The 25,000-nt window shown below is 40.4% G+C and overlaps 1 protein-coding gene across 2 annotated transcripts in view; it reads left to right on the top strand.

Moving 5' to 3' along the window:
* KIF15 (kinesin family member 15) overlaps positions 1–22,076 on the top strand; it is an 89,691-nt gene extending 67,615 nt beyond the window's left edge. Inside the window, exons 24-35 of one of the 2 annotated variants that reach the window (XM_075827077.1) lie at positions 98–184; positions 2,562–2,666; positions 2,873–2,995; positions 3,141–3,287; positions 5,204–5,293; positions 10,904–11,041; positions 11,119–11,228; positions 13,053–13,128; positions 16,132–16,169; positions 16,876–17,041; positions 18,078–18,209; positions 20,676–22,076. In XM_075827077.1, coding sequence (XP_075683192.1) covers positions 98–184; positions 2,562–2,666; positions 2,873–2,995; positions 3,141–3,287; positions 5,204–5,293; positions 10,904–11,041; positions 11,119–11,228; positions 13,053–13,128; positions 16,132–16,169; positions 16,876–17,041; positions 18,078–18,209; positions 20,676–20,738 — 1,275 coding nt within the window. In that variant the 3' untranslated portion in view covers positions 20,739–22,076. Of the gene's footprint in view, positions 1–97; positions 185–2,561; positions 2,667–2,872; positions 2,996–3,140; positions 3,288–5,203; positions 5,294–10,903; positions 11,042–11,118; positions 11,229–13,052; positions 13,129–16,131; positions 16,170–16,875; positions 17,042–18,077; positions 18,210–20,675 lie in introns of those variants that run through there. The other variant, XM_075827078.1, reaches the window with a different exon arrangement.
* Positions 22,077–25,000: the final 2,924 nt, after the last annotated feature.

Raw genomic sequence — 25,000 nt, 5'->3', positions numbered from 1 at the left:
AGGATTTAGACCCTTGTTCTATTGACACTGAACACTTTCTTCTGTCTAATTCATCAAAATCCTCTTCTGTTCAAAAACATTATGCTGCTCATTTTAGGTTGCAGAGCTTCAAACACTAGAGCTTGGATTAACCTCTTCCAGAGAGACTATCCATGAAATGGAGAAAAAATGTTCTTCAGATAAGGTATTTTATCTATGTCTATTTCTACCAGCAGTAACGTTTACTATGGAAATATTTTAGGCTATGTTCACACCTGCTGTGTAGGGCTTTCCATCAGGGTTTCCGTTTGATTTGATGGCAAACGTAGCGCAGCATGCTGTTCTTGCCTTCAAAATGATGGAAAACCTCAATGGAACCCATCATGTCTAAATGTTGTCCGGAGGAAGAATTTCACCAAAAGTGTATAATGTTGACGTTCATCTCCCAGCAAAGCGGGCACTTTATTACATTTAAAATGAACAGTATGGAGTCTAAAGAGGAAATGTACTCCGATTGTCTTATCTTTATGTTTGAAGTGCAGACACTATCCCCTTGGAAACACGGCCAATTTCCTTTTTGTCATTTTCATTCTTCCTTTGCTGCATTCCAAGAGCCATTACATTCCATCGACAAAACGATTCCTCCATTGTTCTTTGGGTTTCGTTTTTACGGCGTTCAAGGTGCGGTTGAAACGTCAAGTTAACTTTAGTCTACGGGTTACGATTATGGCCATACCAAATTTGTATACTGTAGTTTTTTTTCCACGATGTACTACTTTTACAAAGCAAAAACAATTTGTTAAAACATGTCTTTTTTTTTTTTTTTGTTATTTTTGTGTTGCCATATTCTGAGAGCCGTAACTTTTTTTATTTTTCCATCGATGGAGCCCCCTCTGTCTTAACAGCTCAGATGCTGTGGTCGCTATTGACCGCGGCATCTAAGGGGGTAAACGTCCGGGATCAGAGTTATGTCCAATCCCAGCCATTGCAGACAGGTGTCAACTCTTAAACAGCCAGCACCCGCCAAGTATGGGTAATTGTACATAGGATGTCATTAAGGAGCTATTAGGCCACGTTTACATGTAGCAGATTTGCAGTGGATTTTACGTCCGGATTTGTGAATGGATAATCTGCAGCGGTATGCAGTAGTAGCGGATGATATTTTAGAAAAAAAAAATGTCAATTTCTTCTGCAGAAAGTGCACATATAAGATCTGCAAGCAAATAGTATAGTGGATTATCGCGGATCCACAGCAAAATCTGCTAATCCAAATAGTTTAAAATAATTTAAAAAAAAAAAGCAAATTACTCTCCCCTCCCCTGGCATTCCTGTGTCAACGCTTTCCTTGGTCTCCTGTCGGTTTCAAAATATATATATACGGTAGAGGTCTGGTGGAGGAGTATGGAGTGGGAGCGTGTTGGCTGTATGTAACAGCCGACACTTCAGTGTAATGAGCGGTGTCCCGCTTGTTTAACCCCTTAGATGTTAATGGGTGCTGCCCCTTTTGACGTGCCATCGGCTCTCGCGCAATAAAATAAAAATAATAAAAGTTAAAAAGAAACCAAAAACTTCCCATTTACACCCCAGCGCAAAAAAAATAAAAAAATTAACGTAACTGCTTTTGCGGCGTTCGTAGTAGTCCGAACTATTACAATTTAATATTATTTAACCCGCATAGTAAACGCCGTATATATATAAAAAAAAAAAAAATCTCAAATCGCAACATCGCTGTTTTTTTAGTTACTTCATCTCCCCTAAAATATGGAATAAAAATTGATTGAAAAGTCTCCAATACCCCAAAATGGTATAATTTTTTCGCCCCCCGCAAAAAATAAGCCCTCACAACGCTGAATTCACAGAGGAAAAAAAAATTATGGCTCTCAGAATATGGTGCCAAAACACAAATTTTTATTTTTAACAATCAGTTTTTCCCTAGTAAAAGTAATAAAACAAAAAAAAAACTATAAATTGTAGTATCGCCGTAATCGTATTGACCCCCAGAATAAAGTTAACGCGCCATTTTTACCACACGGTGAAAACTAAATCCCCAAAATATGGAGGAGTCGCTGTTTATTTTCCCATTCCATCCCCCAAATAATTTTTTCCCAGTTTCCCACCATATTATATGGTACAATAAATAATGCTGTCATAATCTACAACTCGTCCCGCCAAACACAAGCCCTCATACTGCTATATCGACATAAAAATAAGTTCTGGCTTTTGGAAGGTGGGGAGACAAAAACGAAAGTGAAAATCCAAAAAATGGCTGAGGCAGGAAGGGGTTAGTATGAAGCTTCCTGCAATGAGGTGGAGAGGACATTTATACAGCAGTACTGAGCAATATACAAGTCATGTAATATCATGTACACACCTATGACTGCCTATTCTGAAAAGTACAGGTACGCTTTAAATGTTGTGACTGTGGAAACTGCCGAGACACGTGTCCTGCTTAGGGTGTATGAAACGGCAAAGCCTACAAAATACCAGTGCGTTTATAGTTCACATTTGGGCGATCTACACTGTGATGTGACTTCTAGTGTGCAGAAGGATATCAAATAATGTTTTTTCTGTTTTAACACAAGGAAATAATGACGGATCTTATGAACCAAATTCAAGGATCGAGAACGACGATCATGCACAAAACTGAATCTATCGATGTTCTTACACAAGAGCTGGAAGACCTAAATGTATGTGCGCCTTTTGTAACCTACCCCGTTTCTGTGTCTGCCCTGGCTAGAAATATGGTTGGGCAGGATTTGATGGCGTCAGCCTTTGGTCATTTATGTATAAGGGGAAAACTCAGTCCAAGAAAATCAATGATTGTCTTTTTTTTTTTTTTAATGATTCGTGTACTCATTGATCTGTCAAAACAATAGAATAACTTGTTGTTTAGGGTAAATACAGTTCCGCAGTATCAGCTAAAGAGGAAAGCAAAGCTGTGTTAGAAAAGCAAGAAAAACTAATTGAGGAGCTGAAGGAGAACTTGGAAAGGAAGCTGTCGGCTGACCACATTGAGGCAAGTCACCGTGGCAAGGGGTCTCTTGAGATATTTTCTATTGTAAAATAGATGGTTGTGCTTTTTGCATGCGTTCAATAGTTGAGGAGCTTTTTGTTAGAACTAAATGTGTAACGATAAATTCATGGCTTTTTTTTTTAAACAGAGGGAGCTTTTATGCGATGACTTGGTTCATGCAACTGAACAGCTTGGCAAGTTAACCGAAGCTTTTAACAAGCAGGAGGCTTTGCTTAAAGACCAAAAAGAACAACTACTCAAAAAGGAGCAGATAATTGTAGAATTAACTAACCAGGTAAATCGTCTACTCCAGGTAGAATATTGAGCTTTGAGGTTTTTCCGTGGATCACAGCTGTCATGTTTTTGTGTCATCTAAAAAATATTTGGCTTTGGCTGTAAGAGCAAAAAAAACTGAACTTGATAGAAAGGTGATTAAAACCCTAACATTTTGAAAATGATCTAATATAACATGCTTATGGCTAAAAATACTGTAGTAAAGGTTTTTAAAATGATGGGATTACCCCCTTAACCTCCAATTTTCTGGAAGCTAAGAGAGTTGTTTTGGGACCTTACATTGAATCTTTGGTTTTTTCTTTTCTTTTTTTTATCAGTCCGTGTGATTGGTGCAACTTTATAATTCGTTTTTATTAAAAATGATCTTTACATTTTGAGATGCCTCTGCTCTGTATTCTCTATACAGAGTTGCTGTATTGTTCTCTAAATCCTGCTCCCGTCAGGTACGCGGGACTGACGGGTCTCTGACACGCAGGATTGAGCGGATTATCGATCACATCGAAGTTCATAACTTAGTTGTGATAGGTTACAGGTGGATCCTGCGTGTAAGAGACGCGCATGTCAGAGACGCGCATGTCCTGCTGACACTGAACCGGTCAGTGACGCTGACCTGCGGGATTCAGGTCTCAGCGCTAGAAACAGCTACTCTGCATAGAGAATATAGAGCAGCTGCATCTCAAAAAGTAAAACACAATTTTTAATACATTTTTAATAAAAACGAATTATAAAGTTGCACTAAACACATGGATTGACCTTTTTATAAAAAGAAAAAAAAGAAATGCCCTTCAAATGTTTACATAGCTTTTAAAGAGGCTCTGTCACCAGATTATAAATGCCCTATCTCCTACATAATCTGATCGGCGCTGTAATGTAGATAACGGTGGTTTTCATTTTGAAAAAAGATTTTTGAGCAAGTTATGAACAATTTTAGATTTATGCTAATTCGTTTTTTAATGGACAACTGGGCGTTTTTTTACTTTTCACCAACTGGGCGTTGTGAAGAGAAGTGTATGACGCTGACCAATCAGTGACCAATCAGCGTCATCCACTTCTCATTGTTCCAGCCCAGCTTCTTTCACTGCACAATCACACTGTAACAATGAGAAGTGTATGAGGCTGATTGGTCAGCGTCATACACTCCTCTGTACAACGCCCAGTTGGTAAAAAGTAAAAACACGTCCAGTTGTTTATTAAGAAATGAATTAGCATAAATCTAAAATTGCTCAAAAATGGTCGTTTTTCAAAATAAAAACCACTGCTGTTATCTACATTACAGCGCCGATCAGATTATGTAGGAGACAGGGCACTTATAATCTGGTGACAGAGACTCTTTAAGCTTTTTCCTGTGCCAGTCTGTGAAGCGGATGAAACATTGTGGTTGCCAGTGGTTTTATATTTCCGACCAACAAAATGCAAGGTAAAAAGGGGAGAGAGTACCACTTTGACTACGGTTGCTGATGGTAGAAAGTCTTAAGGAAAGAATAATATATTCCCATTTGTACATATATTGTCTAAGGGCTCATTCACACGAGTGTGAATCTTGTCCATGTGCTGTGCGTTGAAACAACACACAGCACATGCCCCTATTGATATCAATGGGGCTATTCACACATGCATGAGTTTTCACGCAGCGAGAGTCCGTTGTGTGAAACTCACTGCATGTCCTATATTGGTGCGTTTTCACGCACCTAGCCGCCCCTTGAAGTCAATGGGTGCGTGAAAACTACAGACAGCACACGGATGCATCAATTACATTGGAAAAAAAAAGTTCTTGCGACTGAATGAAAAACCCATGCCACTTGCAAAGCACTCTGATGCATAACGCAACACCCACGGACAGATTTAACGCGCGTTTATCTGTCACGCTCGTGTGAATGTAGACTAAGTTTCTGTTTAATATTTTTATCTGTCTTTAAGTTAAAGCAAGAGAATGAAATGGGAAAGACGGAGGATTGTGAAATAATGCCACCCAACAGCAACAAGAGTCCTCCTGCCATGTTTCTTCAGGTAGCTTTTAGACCATACAAAAAAAAATAAGGTTGTGATTTTAGATTACCCTGTATTTTATATGTTCCTTTTCTTCCATAAATGAATTGTATTTGAGTTTTTTGCCCTAGTGCTTATTATTGATATATGTTACAGCTAACCGTTCAATTACCTCTTAAATGGAATTTCTCTTGATGATGCTTTCTTTAACCCCTTCAGGACCCAGCCTGTTTTGGCCTTCAGGACCCAGCCAATTTTTTCAAATCTGACATGTTACTTTATGTGGTAATAACGTTGGAATGCTTTTACCTATCCAAGCGATTCTGAGATTGTTTTCTCGTGACATGTTGTACTTTATGTTAGTGAAAACATTTTGTTGATAATTTATTTCTGAAAAAACCACAATTTAGAAAAAATTTGCAAAAATTAGCATTTTTCTAAATGTAAACGTATCTGCTTGTAAAACAGATAGTACCGTGTTTCCCCCATAGTAAGACACCCCCGATTGTAAGACGTATCGGGGGTTTCAGGGGGGTCGGCTAATATAAGCCGTACCCCGAAAGTAAGACATATGTCTTACTTTCGGGGAAACACGGGGGTATTGCCGCCTCCTGCCCACTTCCGCGCCGCCCCCTCTCCATACGTCACCGTGCCGGATATATCCGTCCTCAGCAGCTGCTAGTTCGCGCAGGAGGACGGATATATCCGTCCTGTGATGGCGCGGGTACTGAGACTGTACCCACGCGATCAGCGGCAGGAGCACGGCTGTTATACACAGCCTGGCTCCTGCTGCAACTGCCGGAATCGAAGCGCGCGCCGATTCCGGCAGTTTAACCCATTAAATGCCGCTGTCAATAGTGACAGCGGCATTTAATGTGTTTGACAGAGGGGGGAGCTCCCTCTGTCACCCGATCGGCGCCCCCGCAAACAAATCGCGGGTCGCCGTCGGGTTTCCATGACAGCCGGGGGTCTAACAAAGACCCCCAGGTCTGCCTTCAGCATCTGCCTGTTAGGCGATGCCGGAGGCATGACCTAATAGGTTGCCTGTCAGTTTTACACTGACAGGCAATAATGCTTCGGTATACTAAGTATACCAAAGCATTATATATGCGATCGGCACATCGCATAGTGAAGTCCCCTGGTGGGACTAAAAAAAAAAATGTAAAACAGTTAAATAAAGTTTGTGAAAAAAAAAAAAATAATACACTGTCTTACTTTCGGGGAAACACGGTAATACCACACAAAATAGTTACTAGTTAACATTTCCCATATGTCTACTTCATGTTTGCATCGTTTTTTGAACGTCCTTTTATTTTTCTAGGACGTTACAAGGCTTAGAACTTTAGCAGCAATTTCTCATATTTTAAAGAAAATTTCAAAAGGCAATTTTTTCAGGGACCAGTTCTGAAGTGGGTTTGAGGGCCTTATATATTAGAAAATCCCCAAGAAGTCACCCCATTTTGAAAATTGCACCCCTCAAGGTATTCGAATCAGCATTCACAAAGTGTTTTAACCCTTTAGGCATTTCACAGGAATTAAAGCAATGTAGAGGTGAAATTTACACATTTTATTTTTTTTGCCGAAATTCATTTCTAATACATTATTTTTTTTGTAACACAGAAGGTTTTACCAGAGAAATGCAACTCAATATTTATTGCCCAGATTCTGCAGTTTTTAGAAATTTCCCACATGTGGCCCTAGTGTCATAATGGACTGAAGCACCGGCCTCAGAAGCAAAGGAGCACCTAGTGGATTTTGGGCCTGCTTTTTTTTAGAATATATTTTAGGCACCTTGTCAGGTTTGAATAGGTCTTGTGGAAACACCCCAAAAGTTACCCCATTTTGGAAACTACACCCCTCAAGGAATTTATCTAGGTGTATAGTTCGCATTTTGACCGCACAGGTTTTTCGCTAAATTTATCAGAATTAGTCTGTAAAAATTTAAATCTACTTTTTTCTGAAAAAACATAGAAATTTTTAATATTTACAAGAGATAATAAAGAAAATGCACCCCAACATATGTAAAGCAATGTCTCCCGATTACGGCAATATCCCATATGTGGTAATAAACTGCTGATTGGACCCACAGCAAGGCTCAGAAGGGAAGGAGCGCCATTTGGATTTTGGAGCACGGATTTTGCTGGATTGGTTTTCGGTTCCATGTCGCGTTTGCAACACCCTGGAGGGACCAAAACAGGGGAAACCCTCCAAAAGTGACCCCATTTTGGAAACTACACCTATCAAGGAATTTATCTAGGGGTATAGTTAGCATTTTGACCACACAGTTTTTTTGCAGAATTTAGTGGAATTAGGCAGTGAAAATGAAAATCAACTTTTTTTCTGAAAAAGCATAGAAATTTAAAATTTTTACAAGGAATAAAAAACCACAACATTTGTAAAGCATTTTCTCCTGATTACGGCAATACCCCATATGTGGTAATAAACTGCTGATTGGACCCATGGCAGCGCTCAGAAGGGAGGGAGCGCCATTTGAATTTTGGAGCACGGATTTTGCTGGATTGTTTTTCGGTGCCATGCGGCCGTTGCAACGCCCTGGAGGGACCAAAACAGTGGAAGCCCCCCAAGTTACCCCATTTTGGAAACACCCCTCAAGGAATTTTTCTAGGGGTATAGTGAGCATTTAGACTCCACGGGTCTTTTGCAGAATTTATTAGAATTAGGCGGAGAAAATTAATATCACAATTTTTTCCCACTAAAATGTTGCATTTTCTCATTTTCACAAGGGATAAAGGAGAAATAAACAACCAATTTTTGTAAAGCTATTTCTCCCGGGTACGGAATTACCCCACATGGGGTCATGCATTTTTTTCATTAGAAATGAATTAACCCTTTCAGGACTGATCCATTTTTTGCTTTCTTATTTTTGTTTTTCACTACCCGCCTTCCAAGAGCCATAACTTTTCTTTTTTTCCGTCAGTAGAGTGATGTGAGGGCTTATTTCTTGCGGGAGGAATTTTAGTTTCTATTGATACCATTTAAAGTGCCATAAAAAGTGCTGGGAGACTGAAAAAAAAATAGGAAAATATAGTAATATAGGAAAAAAAGCGGATTCCATTTTTTGGGGTTTTAGTTTTTACAGCTTTCGCCGTGCGGTAAAAACGAAAACTACAGCGATTTTGGCGGTTTAAATTATTTAAGTTTTTTACGGTGTTCACCATGCGAGTTAAATAATGGTATATTGTAATAGTTCGGCCTTTTACGGACGTATCGATATCAATTCTGTTTATTTTTTTACATTACTTTTGAAGAAAAATAGGAAAAGGTTTTTTTTTTTAACTTTAAACTTTTTTCTTTCTCACTACTAATAACTTTAATTCTTCTACACATTTTATTAGTCCTCTTAGGGGACTTGTACCAGCGATCATTGGATCCGCGGGTACAATATGCTGCGATAATAATGTATTGCAGTGTATTGTTATTTTTACAGACTCCTGTAACAGCGCGATCGCTGTTCCTGTCTGTTAGTCCCGGGTGTCAGCTGTAATACACAGCCGACACCCGCAGCGTATGGAGCGGGCTCAGCACGTGAGCCCGCTCCATACATCACCCCCGCAAAATGACGTGCTATTAAGTCATAGTGCTCAAAGGGGTTCATGCACAGCGGATGGTTCAAAGTGAATATTGCAATTTTCCACTGATATGCCATTTTAGTGCATAATATGTCGTGCCCAGTTTGTGCCCCTAAAGACAAATACCTCATAAAGCGTTAAGCGGGTTCTCCCGGGTATGGCGATGCCATATATGTGGGCACAAACTGCTGTTTGGGCACGCTGCAGGGCTCAGAAGGGAGGGACGACATTTTGCTTTTGGAGCGCAGATTTTGCTTGGTAGTTTTTCTGTTTTGGGTTTTGCTGGTATTTCAGTTTATAATGTGGGGGCATATGTAATCTGTGCGGAGAACATCAGGGCATAATAAGAGGGTATAATAATGGGGTAAATAAATAATAATTCATAGATATGTGGCCGGTGTCGCACTGATAAATGGTGTCGGATCTTATCCGCTTTTAGAAAACACTGCACATTTTGCATCGCCATAATCCTGGGAGCCAGAACTTCTTTTTTTTTTCACCACCGGAGCTGTGTGAGGGCTTATTTGTTACGGGACAATCTGTAGTTTTCATTGGTACCATTTTGGGATACATGCGATTTTTTTGATCACTTTTTATTACATTTTTTTGCAAGCCAGGTGACCAAAAACAAGCAATTCTGACAATGTTTTTTAGTTTATTTTTTTGCGGCGTTCACCGTGCACTATAAATGACCATTATATTTTATTCTGCGGGTCGGTACGATTACGGCGATACCAGATGTATATAGGTTTTTTTTTATGTTTTGCAGCGTTTGCGCAATAAAATCACTTTTTTATAAAATAATTTATTTTCTGTGTCACAATATTCTGAGAGCCGTGACTTTTTTTATTTTTCAGTCAAAAAAAAGCTGTGTAAGAGTTTGTTTTTTGCGGGTTGTAGTTTTTATTGGTATTATTTTCGGGAACATGCGACATTTTGATCACTTTTTATTCTCTATTTTGGGAGGGGTGGTGACCAAAAAATAGCGATTCTGGTGTCGTTTTTTATTGGTTTTTTTTGGGGTGTTCATCGTGCGGGAAAAATAACTTTATAGTTGGGGTAGTTACGAACGCGGTGATACCAGATAGGTGTACTTTTATTTTTACACTTTTTTAAAAACATTTTTATTATCTTTTCTTTTTACTTTTTTCACTTGTCCCACTAGGGGACACTTAGTCTTGCAGCTTTGATCGCTGCTGGAGTACATTACACTACACACGTAGTGTAATGCACTCTAACTGGCATTGTGACGTGACACACTGACAGGAAGCCTCGGAGGACCGGCCGGAGGCTGCTCCTCCGAGGCTTCCGTACATGGCAACCCGGAGGTCATTGTCTGACCTCCGATTGCCGTGACAAGCATCGGTATCCCCCATGCCGATGTGCTTCAAACCACTTAAATGCGGCGACGGCAATCCGTCGCCGCATTTATGGGGTTAATTGCCGAAATCAGCGGCAATGGTCCGCTGACCGGGAAGGCTGGAGTGTCAGCTGTCGGGGACAGCTGACCTCCCGGTTCCCGGACACTGTCCGTTAGGACAGTGTGCGCCGGGAACTACTCCGCAATGGTGCGTCTGGATGCGAGAACTAACCCCTCTGCAGGACGTACTATTGCGGAGCAGTGCGGGAAGAGGTTAATATCAGGGCATCGCTTTTGAAAGACTAAATTCAAGAGAGTCTTGGGTGTCCTTAAAGGTGTTTTCCCATAATAATTATTTATTTCTATGCTGCTGCCGAAGATAGCGCTCGGCAGCCCCATTGAAATGAATAGAGCGGTAGTCGAGCATGCACACTACCCCTCCATTACTATGGGGCTCCCAGGAACGGCAAGGTAAGTTCGTTCTCATGACCGGTGGGGATCCCAGCAGTTAAACCCCCACCGAGCAGATATTTATCACTTATCCTGTGGATAGGTTATAAATCATGATTATGGGAAAACCCCTTTAACATTCTCAAAGTCCCTTTTAAGGACCCTTGTACACCAGTTTTTCACTTACGACATATTGCTAAATTTCCCCAATGTGCCCTCTTTGCTTTGTAGACTCCTAAAACTCCAGTGGGAACCCCATTTGAGTCTGAATTTACACATCTTTCAAAGAAAAATTCAATGTTGGAACAACTTGTATCTGAGCTAAACGAGGAGCGAATGACCAAGAATGAAGAAATAATCCGACTTAAGGCAAGTCTTGTTGTATCACTTCTAAGTTAAGAGTTGTATTTCCTTCTGTGTTTCTATGATATTTAATTTTGTTACAGACCCAGTTGTGTGAAACAGAAAATCTGCGTCTTGAAATCCAGAACCTGCAGGGAAAATGCCAGGATTTACAGCTTCAGCTGGAGAATCGTAAAAAAGGAGAGACTATTTAGTAAGTAATTTTTTATAACTATAAGGCCTCCCACACAGGAGCGTGTTCGGTCCGTGATATACAGTCCGTATGTCAGCAGCATTTCCCGGACCGTACACACTGCAGGGAGCCGGGCTCCTAGCATCGTAGTTATCTACGACGCTGGGAGTCCCTGCCTCGCTGCGGGACAACTGTCCCGTACTGTAATCATGCTTTCAGTACGGGATAGTAGTTCCGCAGGGAGGCAGGGACTCCCAGTGTTATAGATAACTATGATGCCAGGAGTCAGGCTCCCTTGCAGTGTGTTCGGTCCGGGAAATGTGGCCGACATATGGACCGTATATCACGGACCGAACACGCTCGTGTGAATCCGGCCTTAAAGCGGTATTCCAATGGTACTCAAGCACATTAGCGCTGCTGATCCACTCAAGCGCTTTGGGAGTGAGGAAAACGGCTGAGCAGTTGTTGTTTTTTATAAATCCACATGAAACTAACATTTGTGTTTCATTTTCTATCAGCCTGTATCCCCTTTTTTTTCGTACAGGCTCTTTAGCCCACAAAATTGTGTGGTTTTACTTTTTCACCAATGGTGGGTATGTTTACATTAACTGTATGAGTAACTTATAGCTCTATAGCTTTATGTTTAGTCAAATGCATCTTATATGTAAGAAATATTCTGGACAGTATACATAAGTAGTGCAGTGTATTATGTAAGCGATCAAATGATCGCATGTTTAAGTCCCCTAGAAAGATTAAAAAATATTGTGGAAAAAAAAGTTGTGAAGTGTACAAATAAATTAAAAAAAATCCTTTTATCCCTTACAAAATGCTTTATTATGGGAAAAATAAAATTGATCATGTTGTTTATCCCACGCAATGGGGCTGTCCACAATGGTATCACACAGCACAGCAAGAACCATGGGAGATGAAGACTATGGAAAAAATAATCTGTTCATGGTCTATTCAAACTCTTCCTGTGAGTCAGAGCTGAGCATGGTGAAGTGCACCACATGGCACAAGTGAGAAGAATAAAATAGTTCTATAGTTAGCAGTTCTATGAGCAGTGATTCTTTATGAAATGCCTATAATCTCTTACTGTCTGCCCTGGGTGCAGAAGGACTATGCAACTATCTGTCGGACTGGCCCAATCATCCCTCTTTACTGTCAGTATGTGACAGGAAGAGTTGCACATTGGTGGATCTTTTGACAAGAGAATTGTTTTATGGATGTGTCGGAATGTCTATTACCATTCTCCCCCAAGCAGTGCCGGGACACCCAATCACCCCCAAGTAGCATCGCCAGATTTGTTTCCTCTAGAGAATAATTGAAGGTACAAGTCGGGAAAAGCTCCTGACGTATACGTCCGAGAGAGGCCTGTGATGTATGTCTTACATTGGCATTTATCAGCCATAGAGTCCCATTGTAAGAAACGTATACATTTAGCATGTGAGTCAGGCGCTTTCCCAGCGTACATGCTAAACGTACGTCACAAGCGTGATACGAACCGGGCCGTATATGTTATCTTCCTGCCATTATGTTAGTTTACTCACTTTCATGACTGTGAAAGCGACAGGAATTAAATACTTGAAATGTACTACATTGACCAAACTTTGCTTACTAATATCACAGTATTAACATAGTGCACCTCCGTACAACTTCCAGCTAAATACAAAAGGATATAACTAATTTTGAGGATCGTTATGTGTCAATGTTGAATATAATAGAAAATGGTATGCATAAATGTAGGAAACATAGCACAATGTTTTTGCTCACTTAACTAACAATTACGAAGTCATTTAATCCTTACACGTTTTGTCGTCACACCCCCCCCCCCCTCTTTCTTAGCAACGAGAATAAACAATCTGACATGCTAGATCTGAAGAAAGAGATCGAAAAGGAAGTTTTTGAACGAATGGAAAAGGTATTTTTTTTTTTTGTACTGCAAGGTGTATTATTTTATGTTTTTAGAAGACCAATTCTACTTTTATATAAGAATTCCAGTTTTAGGTTAAAGTTTCCAAATAAAATTGTTAGAAAATGTCACCTGACGTTGTACAAACACTGGTTTGTGTCTTGTAATGATCTTGCGTTGCATGATGTTTTTATTTCTATCTACAGATCAGGGGCGTAACTAGAGTCCTATGGGCCCCAGGGCAAATGTTCCAATATTACCAATGATACCACTATACAAGGGACAAACTATACCGCCACACCATAATCCCACATTCCAAACACATAATGACTGAATAATACAACAACACTGTGACCACATGTTACTACTACATAGTGACTGAATAATACAACAACACTGTGACCACATGTTACTACTACATAGTGACTGAATAATGCCACCATGCTGTTACTGAATAATACAGCTATACCATGACTACATATTTAGAGCACATAGTGACTGAATAATACCTCTACACCATGACCACATATTGCCACCACATAGTGACTCAATAATACCACCATACTGTTACTGAATAATACCTCTACATCATGACCACATATTACCACCACATAGTGACTCAATAATACCACCATACTGTTACTGAATAATACCTCTAAATCATGACCACATATTACCACCACATAGTGACTCAATAATACCACCATACTGTTTCTGAATTAAACCACTATACAAGATCAATATTACCAGTTTACAGTGACCATATACTAGTGGGCACCAGTCCTGCACAGACGCTCTGCAGACCATATAAGTGAATACAGTACAGTTACATCCAGTGACTCACAGGTGTGACTGCTTCTCAGACCAGAGTCGTTTAATTTCTCTTTTCTTCATCCAAACCACCATGATGACTTCTCCTGACCATGACTTGTCCCTGCAGAATTTACAGTACAGATATCTCGATTTTCCTGCACTCTCCCCACTTCTCCCCAACCCTCTACACAAATTTGCTATCCATAGTGCCCCAGACGGTAATAATGCCTATCTTGGTGCCCCACACAGTACTAGTACACCCTTTTTGTGCCCCTCAAACAGTATAGTGTCCCTTTTTAGGCCTGCATAGTAATAGTTCCCCCACATAGTAGTAATGTCCCCCATTGTGTGCGCATACATTTTAGTAGTCCTCTTTTGTGCCCCCATCTAGTAGACCCCCTTTATTAATAGTTCCCGCTTTGCTCCAATAAGAAAACAAAAACTCCCGTTCCCACAACGAGTTGCTGAGTTTTCTGCCATCCGGCTCAGACACCTAATCACGCCACCTGTGCCGGGACGTCAAGCTGATGTCCTCCTGATCTCTAGTAAGCCACAAGCCTAAAACAGCCTGTGGCTTACCAAGGTTACTAGTGGGGCAGGGAGCCAATGGCTCTTTACTCCGCCACAGTAAGCGTTGGTTGCACCCCCTGCAATAGTTATGTCCCGGCTATCGATAGTTTTTAAAAATTCAGTGTCATAACGTGTAATTGTATTGGTCTCTGAAGAGTTTGTATTAAGTACTTAGAGGGATTTGGCCCATGAAGAGTCAGAGGCTAGAGCGGCTCCTGCCCTGGCAGATTAGGCCCTGCTATGTATTAATGCTCGCCCATTCATTTGAATGGATACCATGTAATAATAGATTCCCCCTGTAGCAGCCCCTGAAGGGGCAATGTGTGGTGGAAAGGGGCATCCCCAGCCATAACTGCTAAATGCTGGGACTTCCGGCTCCGGAAGGATCAACTGAACAATGGGATAGCTCATTTTAAAAAGAGGTTGTCTTGATGATTAAAGAGGACCTGTCAGTCCTCTTTATTCCTCCTGGAAATGTATGCAGAAATAGACAGATGAGCATTACTATTTTCCTTGACAATTAGGTTGGTCCCTACGCCATCTGACACTGGCAGCACTGTTTGGACAGTGGAGGAGTATGTAGGGACACAGTCTTTTGAAAAGCAGAATGGTAACACCCTTTTCTCCATTTGTTTATACATTTCCAGGCGGAATAACAGGAACAGCACAATGCAAAGTTGTAATAATTGCTATTTTATGGGGAATGCACTATAGTATACTGGATATAGATTTTCAGTAACTGATAACACATCTATGAAATCAATCCTTGCATTAAAATAATCCTTGCGTTTTATGGAGTACTTACTTTGGCAAAATCTTACACTGATCACAAAAAATTAATCTCTGCATGTAACACGTGTATATAGCCCCTTCACAAAACATATCAAATTTTATAGTTATATATCATTCAACATTAAAGGGGTTTTCCAGAGGGAAAAATGTATGCCCTATCTTCAGTATAGACCATCAATGTCTGGTGGGGGTCAGACTTTCGGCACCCCCGCTAATCGGTTGTTTTTGAAGGGGCTGCAGCGCTCATGTGAGTGCTGCATCCTCTTCATTACTGTCATTGTTCCGTACTGTCAAACGCCTATACACTTGTGGCAGCGGTTGACTGTATTCCAGCCTTTTCTCATTTAACTGAATTGGAGAAGGCTGTAATACTGTGAACCGCCACTACAGTGTCAGTGTTAACCAGTGCGGCACAGTGATAGGAATGAAGGGGAAGCTGCACTGCGGCCCGGTCAAAGCAGCTGATCCGGACCCCCACCAATCACATATTGATGGCATATTCTGAGCATAGCAAACAAGAAATCAGTAGCAACAGACAAATACTAAAAACGGATATGAATTATAGTGTTCGCCTCGCTTGAGAAAGGCTCTAGCCAGAGCTAAAATGTTGCAAAGGGTGAAATTAACAGGACCATTGAGAAGAAGTGCTGTCTCGCTCGCTCTATCCTAAAGTTAAGCCATCAATTTTTTTTCTTTGGAAAACCCCTTTAATTTCTGCCCCAGGGTTTGTTCATTTGGCCAGAAAGGTGTGTGTGTTATAGATATTTTAGATAGATATTAATATCTCAATTAGAATTTTTTTGTAATCTGTTTATTTTTTTTTTATTTTTTTTTAAGGGCAAGACAAATGAGCAACTCCTGAAGGTGCAGAAAGAGTAAGAGTTTGTTCTTTTAGAAACCATATATATTTTGGAAAGAACATGAACTGGGTGGACACACAAGGGCGCATACTAAACCGCAAGTCGATAATCTGCTCTGTTCACATTAGTCTCATGGCTTCTGTTTAGAACAAACAATCAATGACCGACCCCATTGACTGAAATCGGATCTTTTGGGGTTTTGGAATTTTTGACAGCAAGAATACCTCTACAGACTGCACTATTCTTGGCATCAAAACTAATGGAAAGTTTGCCAGAGCCCTCGACAGAGGGTCACAGCGCAAATGTGAACAGAGCCTTATGTGTAAAGGTACAGAAGGTATAGAGATTATAATGCCACATGTAATGGAGAAAATATTTCTGAATGCATCAAGAGTACCATGAATTTGCACATTCGGGGAAATCTTTTATAAATAGCAAGAAAAATTGTCTATGTATAGTGATGGTATGTGTAATGATGGCAAGTAATATATTCATGTTTTTGAAACTTAGCTGGTCCAAGGCAGGTTAGGTCATCTTACAATGTGAAAATTAATGAGCTATCTAGATAGAAATTGTGTGCTATAAAAAAAAAAAATGCATTAACGGTAATTAAAAAAATAATCCTGTTTGAATGTGCTATCAAACCTAATGGCTTCAAGTGTAACAGACCAGTATCTGTTGGTCATTCTCCTGGTGCTATGTGCCTTTTTATTCAATATAGGTTAGAAGAGGTCAGGACCATGCTCAGCAATAAAGAGCAATCAATCACAGAGTTGAACAGCGAAATAGAACGGACACGATTTTTAGAGTTCAAAGCCTTCCAGGACAAAGAAGAAATCCGTTCACTACTAGAAGCAAAGAATGAGGAGACCGAGAAGAAGTTGCAGGTAATTGGCAAGAATGGCTTGTCCAAGTCCTCCTACATCTACAGTAAAATTCCTTTAATGCAGCATCAGTGGGACCAGATAGTCATACAAAATATAAAAACAAGCATTTATAAGGGAATGGAACCTTTAGCAAAATAAAAATGTTCATGCTATATGCTGCTGTTGTGGCTACAAAGAACATCTCTTGAGGACCCAGCACATTCATGTATAACACAGCCAGTTCTTTTATTTCAATGGGAGTTGTGTGGTGCCTAATTTTCCTGTGGTTGTGGTGCCGCAGGAGAAAATTGTTACTGGATTCCCTCATAGACTTACGTTTTCTGGGGGTCACAGCAACAGGACACCCTATGATCAGCTTTACTGCACAGAATGTCTTGTGTCTCAAAAAACAGACTTTGAGGTAGATTTAGTCTTAGGCTGGGTTCACACGAGCACATTACGTCCGTGATGGACGGAACGTATTTCGGCCGCAAGTCCCGGACCGAACACAGTGCAGGGAGCCGGGCTCCTAGCATCATAGTTATTTATGATGCTAGGAGTCCCTGCCTCTCTGTGGAACTACTGTCCCGTAATGAAAACATGATTACAGTACGGGACAGTTGTCCCGCAGCGAGGCAGGGACTCCTAGCATCGTACATAACTATGATGCTAGGAGCCCGGCTCCATGCACTGTGTTCGGTCCGGGACTTACGGCCGGAATACGTTCTATCCATTACGGACGTAATGTGCTCGTGTGAATCCAGCCTTATACATCATTGTTCACATTTTACTGTTGATGTGTAAAAGGTATGATCAGCGAGGGTGACAGCAAATTTATTGGGTTTTTGGAATTCATCTAGTTAACTACATTAGGACGTTTCTTTGAAGATGTTGCTAATGTCTGGCTGTAGAATCATAACCGCCATATTTTTACTAGAAATGTATCTGCATATTGTGTGAAATTGTGTTATAAGGATAGTTTCTGCATCTCTAAAGGATTCTCTTAAATCCTGTATGTTTATGATATAACATTCATTTTTATAATATTTTTAAACAGGAGTCAGAAATGTTGAGGAAGCAAATTGCATGTCTTGTGGAAGAAAATGGGAAGCTCCTTGGACACCAGAATCCCCAACAGAAAATCCAGTATCTAGTGAAGCTTAAGAAGGATAACAACAAACTTGTGGAGGTATAAAATGCAAATTCAGTGGCTGAAATGGCAAAACCACAAGAAGAATGGCAGAACATGAGCTGTTCTTGTCTGTCAAAATGCCGAAACCGTTACAGAGATTTAGAGTGCTTTCTATCCTTAGGCCACATCTCTGTTCATGAACCATATATGTTTAATGCCAAGAACGGAATTGTAACCCTCTAGTGCAAGACAGGGAACACTTTCCCCCAAAAAACCCTGTTTTCCTGACAGAATTTGATCCTATTACAAAGTATACAGCTCCTGTACTGAGCCATACTATGACCGGCTGAATGTGGCTTATTTAGGCTAGATTCACACGAACTTGTCCGTTTTTCATCTGCAAAAAACGCATTTCTTTAGCAACTTGTGCGTGAATCACTGACCGCACACTGTTTACTTTCCGTGTGCTGTCCGTGATTTTCACACACCCATTGACTTCAATGTATGCGTGATCTGCAAAATAAAGCATCAAAATAGGACATGCAGTGCGTTTCACGCAACGGAAACATGCTGCGTGAAAAATCACGCATGTCTGATGCCTAGGTCCGTGTGCTGTCCGTTGTTTTTACTCACAGCGGGCGTATGTATACAACGTTCGTGTGAATCAGGCCTTAGAGACACACACACAAAAACAATTCTGAATAGAATTAGTGTGCTATCATTCAATGCTTACACAAACGTTTTCACAAATCGTTTCATTTCTAAAAGGTTTAAATTATTTATACGTAAAATGCATGTCAAATATGCAGTTTTGCAGTGATAGTGGTGCAGTTCTGAACAGACTCTCAAATGTTAAAGCGGATCCATTACGAACGCTGCTCTCGCTCTGTGGGCGGTGTTTGTGTTGTCTGCATGACGCTGTCCAATCAGTGCCATACAGCTTCCTTGAGATCACGCTGTGTTTACAATTCTGGCCGCAGCCCCTTCAACACATCGCCTTAGCGCTGATTCGGGCAGACGGTCCCTGCAGCGACAGTCTCATCCAGGGACAGTCTTCCTGGATGAACGCTGAGGCGATGTGTTAAAGGAGATGCGGCCAGAAGTGTAAAGACAGCATGATCTCGCGATTGAAGCGGAGCTCACGCTGTGCAGGGAAGGGGAGCAGCTGTATGACGCTGATTGGATAGCATCATACAGACAACACAAACACCGCCCCTTTGGCTAGTATATCCTCATTTGCATATTTAGAAAAAAGGTGATAGCTTTTAAAATAATATACTTTTTGGGACACAATTTTCACTGGAATTATTAGTGTGACAGCGCCAGTTAGATTAGCTAGGAGATTGGGCATCACTAAACTAGTGACAGATCCTCTTTAACAATATGACTACATTTATGGAATTTTTTCCCCTACTTGGTGGTCCAAGAAAAATGAGCGCACTTCACAGTTCTGTGCCGCAGGACGTACTAGCCATTAACAACATAGAAGAGTGACTATTTGGGAAGAGGTTGCCCAATAGGCAATAGCCAAAAATGTTACATACAGTGCTCCAACTATTTAATAGCATTTTATTTTTGACATGTCTAGTATTCATTGTGGGCCTGGTTGCTGAAACCCTCACAATTGCTTAAACAAAAAGGCTGTGGCTGCAGTCTGCGTGTTGTGCCCCTTTGGAGCAGATCAGCTTTCCCCACATTTCAGAAAAAGACATACAAGCCATATACTGTTCGGGTATGTTCACACGCAGTAGCAAAATACGTCTGAAATTACGAAGCTGTTTTCGCCTGAAAACCGCTCCTGATTTTCAGACGTTTTTGTAACTACTCGCGTTTTTCGCGGTGTATTTTACGAACGTTATTGGAGCTGTTTTTCAATGGAGTCAATGAAAAACTGCTCCAAAAACGTCCCAAGAAGTGACATGCACTTCTTTTGACAGCGACGCGTAAAATTACACCTCGTGGGAACAGAACATCGTAAAATCCATTGAAAGCAATGGGCAGATGTTTGTAGGCGTAATGGAGTTGTTTTTTCAGGCGTAATTCGAGGCGTAAAACGCCCGAATTACGTCTGAAAACTGTGTGTGTGAACATACCCTAAAAGAGAACCTGTCACCTGCCCAAAAAACTGCAGCGGTCCCCAACCGTTGCTGAGATATCGGGGCCGTTCGTTTTGGTGTCCGATATGTAAATGAGGCCTTTGACTGTCAACTGGGCGGGTAACACCTGTGAGGTGCCCGTAATCTAACTGTGATGTCCACTGGACAGGTCCTCTTTAAAGCCACTTCGTTGTAGCCATTGGTTTGGGGGTCCCTATGCCTAGACTTCACCAAACACAACTTCTGACATGTCTCTGACAGTACGACACAGGCACTTCTTACTAACGTGCACTGCCATGTAGGAAAACAATAACTGCTTAGCGTTTTCAGTCTGTCATGCTTTAATCCTAGTTTGCTTAATACAATTGGTGAGCATTGCAACAAAATAAACAATATTTAACTGTGTATATATTTTTATTTTTTTTAGGAAGTAAATCGGTTGCGAGCAGAAAATACATCATTTAAAGAACTATCTACAGACTTTTCTTGAAAGAAGTGTTTTTTTTTGTTTGTTTTTTCTAAAGCTGCACACCTCCTCTATAATAACCAGCTGGGTCCTAGAATTAAATGCATTACATTTTCCAGCTCTGCTTTTGAGAAGTTAAAATAATATATCCATGTATGTACAATCTAACTATTACGGACCTTACAGATTTCAAACTCCGCTCTACTAAGGCTTATTCAGGGATGGTTAAAGGGTAAAACCACCTTAAAAATTATATAGTTACATCTTTATTAGTTGAAATTTCAAGTAAAAAAAATGTTTCCTGCTCTGACTTTCCCAAAAAAGCAGGACTTGTATGCTCGGTAGGACTGTAGCCAATAAGTTTCCCATTGATCATCAATGGAGATGGCATATTTACTAATAAACAAAACAAAGTTTCGTTGAAATGTATAGAAATAATTCTAAAGTCCATTTTTTAAAAAAAAAACTTTTTTACAGGAAAGTCAATTTCTGTAAAAAGAGAATATGGGTTTAATTTAAAATTCAGTATAATGTAAATTTCTATCTTATTTCATATTGTGGTTTCATTATTTAAAGGTCTTTGTATTCACTTTGGAAGGACCTTTTCGTGGCACGTTAAAGTACATCCTACTTTATTTTTTTATTTTTCCCCTTCAGAAGTTGGTGTTCAATTTCGTTTGCTATGGAGCCCCAAATCCCTGTAAATGTCAATTTGTCTATGGTAACTGCATACAACTGTTCATGGATCACACCGCTGAACAAAGGCTGGGGGCTGTAGAGGTTTTACATCTATGCCTCTGAGCAAACAAACCAAACCTCACAAAAAAGGTTCATAAATCCCTTCAAATCTTTGTTTATGGAGAGAAAAAATTAAATGGGAGGTTCACTTTAAATTTGGCTTTGTTTCATTATAAAAAGTTTGAATAGGGATTGTCTTATTACATTTTGAATATTGGGCCTCATTTTGTACTGCAGTTTTTGTACTTGTACAATTCTATTTAAAAAGTTTTCTCCCACCCAAGACCAAAAACGGCAGCTTTCTCCGATCTAATGTAGAAATGTGAATATGTATTGTCTTTTTCTGTGTAGACTATAAATGTAAAGTGAAATGTGTACACACGTCTGTCTGGTTTTTTTCTTTGAAATTGTGTTATTGTGGGCGGCTACTAATCGCATTTGGGTATAACATTTAATTTGTTTCATTTGAATAATGAAGTACTTGGATATTCTGATGAAAAATAACATTACCTTTGAAATTGTAATGTTCCTGCAATATTTTAAGAAAAAAATGTAACAAATTTAAAGATTCAAAAATTAAAACCTTATTCACCACAGATGAATAAACGTTTTCTATAAATGCTATTGTTATTTTTTTAGGTTCATTTTTTTAACTGTTTCAGCACCTTTAAAAGCTAAGTATTAATGTACAAAAAATAAACTTAAAATCAACCCTGACAGAGTGCCAGGGACCAACACGTAAGGCCCTTTTCACATGATCTGTGAACACATCCGGCGCATGGGGCAGAAAAGCTCCCAACGCATACGCCTAATGTTTCCAAGGCCCCCCATTTACCCGAAGAAAGGACAAAAGAGTCTCCTTTTGGCCTCTGCCGGGCTGGTAGGCGTCTGAATACTTTTTTTTTTTTAACTGGATAGGAAAGTGCTGGTGACGGCGCTTTCCTATACAGTTCACCACCGCAAAAAAAAAAAAGTAGACCGCACAGTGGTATGAAAGTAGTACGGGTTCTTAAAGTGGAAAAAATTAATTCTCAAACGCCACTAATTACCGATTCTCTCTTCTAGGACGCAGCTGAAGCCTATGCTTGCCAAAATAACCGAGCAGCACTTGCATGAGCCAACGTGCACGCAGCATAGAAAATACTGCAACTGAACTGCAGTGGTTGGTAATTGTAGGATTCCCTATTCTGCCCACCATGTGGCTCAAACAAGTGCTGCTCTTTTCTCATGGCCGGCACAGGCTGAAGCTGCGGCTTAGTAGAGGACAATGTGGGATCTCCGGTTTGACACATAGGTGTAGCTTAACATTGAATTTACAGTTTTTGCCCGGAGTTACAATGTAACTGAACTGTTATCGTGTGAACAAGCTCATGTGGTCATATTGTAAAAAAAAAAAAAAAAGTCAGCACCCCTAAAAAAGTGAATTAAATGGGCAGGTCCAAATCTGCAGTAACTGCAATGCAGAAGACTGTTTTATGGTCATATTGCTCAATAATAAAAAGCAAAATATAACTGCTGCATTAATAAAGATATGAAAGGTATGTTACACTATATTTCTGTCTAGTACTTAGGCCCTTTTCACATCCTCTTGTGGAGATTTGTGTGTCTTTTGTTAAAGAGGCTCTGTCACCAGATTTTGCAACCCCTATCTCCTATTGCAGCAGATCGGCGCTGCAATGTAGATTACAGTAACGTTTTTTTTTGTTTTTTTTTTTAAACGAGCATTTTTGGCCAAGTTATGACCATTTTTATATTTATGCAAATGAGGCTTTCTAAAGTACAACTGGGCGTGTTTAAAGTTAAAGTACAACTGGGCGTGTATTGTGTGTGTACATCGGGGCGTTTTTACTTCTTTTACTAGCTGGGCGTTGTGAATAGAAGTGTATGATGCTGACGAATCGGCATCATCCACTTTTCTTCGTTACCACCCAGCTTCTGGCAGTTCAGACACACAGCGTGTTCTCGCGAGATCACACTGACTCGTCACTCACTTCCTCCCACAGGAACTTCATCGCGTCGGACGAGCGAGGACACGCTGTGTGTCTGTGCACTGCCAGAAGCTGGGTGGTAACGAAGAGAAGTGGATGATGCCGATTCGTCAGCATCATACACTTCTATTCACAACGCCCAGCTAGTAAAAGAAGTAAAAACGCCCAGATGTACACACACAATACACGCCCACTTGTACTTTAACTTTAAACACGCCCAGTTGTACTTTAGAAAGCCTCATTTGCATAAATATAAAAATGGTCATAACTTGGCCAAAAATGCTTGTTTTAAAAAAAAAAAAATGTTACTCTTATCTACATTGCAGTGCCGATCTGCTGCAATAGCAGATAGGGGTTGCAAAATCTGGTGACAGAGCCTCTTTAAGCAAAAGGAGGATTGGATCTGGACATACGGGACAGGAAAACATTCCCTTCAGGATTGAAAGGGATATCCCAAAAGCAACGTGAAAGTAGAAATAAAAACTCAGTTAATTTAGTTTTTACGAGCCTTCCCTGATAGCACCACAGAGAGATTAGACTTCCCCTTGATCTTCTAGGAACAGGAAACACAAAAAGGTCAATAAGATCCTTACCATCCTCCGTGACAAACAAATTAGTAGACGGACGAGAATATATATGCCCAGAAAACGTTTTTATTTAGAAATCACAAAAAAGGGAGAGGTAAGTAAGGGTGCGGTCATGGCTCGGAATAACTGCATTAAAGAGGCTCTGTCACCAGATTTTGCAGCCCCTATCTGCTATTGCAGCAGATCGGCGCTGCAATGTAGATTACAGTAACGTTTTTATTTTTAAAAAACGAGCATTTTTGGCCAAGTTATGACCATTTTCGTATTTATGCAAATGAGGCTTGCAAAAGTACAACTGGGCGTGTTGAAAAGTAAAAGTACAACTGGGCGTGTATTATGTGCGTACATCGGGGCGTGTTTACTACTTTTACTAGCTGGGCGTTGTGTATAGAAGTGTCATCCACTTCTCTTCACAACGCCCAGCTTCTGGCAGTGCAGCACTGTGACGTCACTCACAGGTCCTGCATCGTGTCGGCACCAGAGGCTACACTTGATTCTGCAGCAGCATCAGCATTTGCAGGTAAGTAGCTACATCGACTTACCTGCAAACGCCGATGCTGCTGCAGAATCATCTGTAGCCTCTGGTGCCGACACGATGCAGGACCTGTGAGTGACGTCACAGTGCTGCACTGCCAGAAGCTGGGCGTTGTGAAGAGAAGTGGATGACACTTCTATACACAACGCCCAGCTAGTAAAAGTAGTAAACACGCCCCGATGTACGCACACAATACACGCCCAGTTGTACTTTTACTTTTCAACACGCCCAGTTGTACTTTTGCAAGCCTCATTTGCATAAATACGAAAATGGTCATAACTTGGCCAAAAATGCTCGTTTTTTAAAAATAAAAACGTTACTGTAATCTACATTGCAGCGCCTATCTGCTGCAATAGCAGATAGGGGTTGCAAAATCTGGTGACAGAGCCTCTTTAAGGTTGAAATTTCCTATTTTATACTTCACTTCCATGACTGAAC

Source organism: Rhinoderma darwinii, chromosome 5, assembly GCF_050947455.1.
Source record: "Rhinoderma darwinii isolate aRhiDar2 chromosome 5, aRhiDar2.hap1, whole genome shotgun sequence".
In the NCBI taxonomy this organism is placed as follows: Eukaryota; Metazoa; Chordata; class Amphibia; order Anura; family Rhinodermatidae; genus Rhinoderma; species Rhinoderma darwinii.
This window is presented reverse-complemented; position numbering and strand designations above follow the sequence as displayed.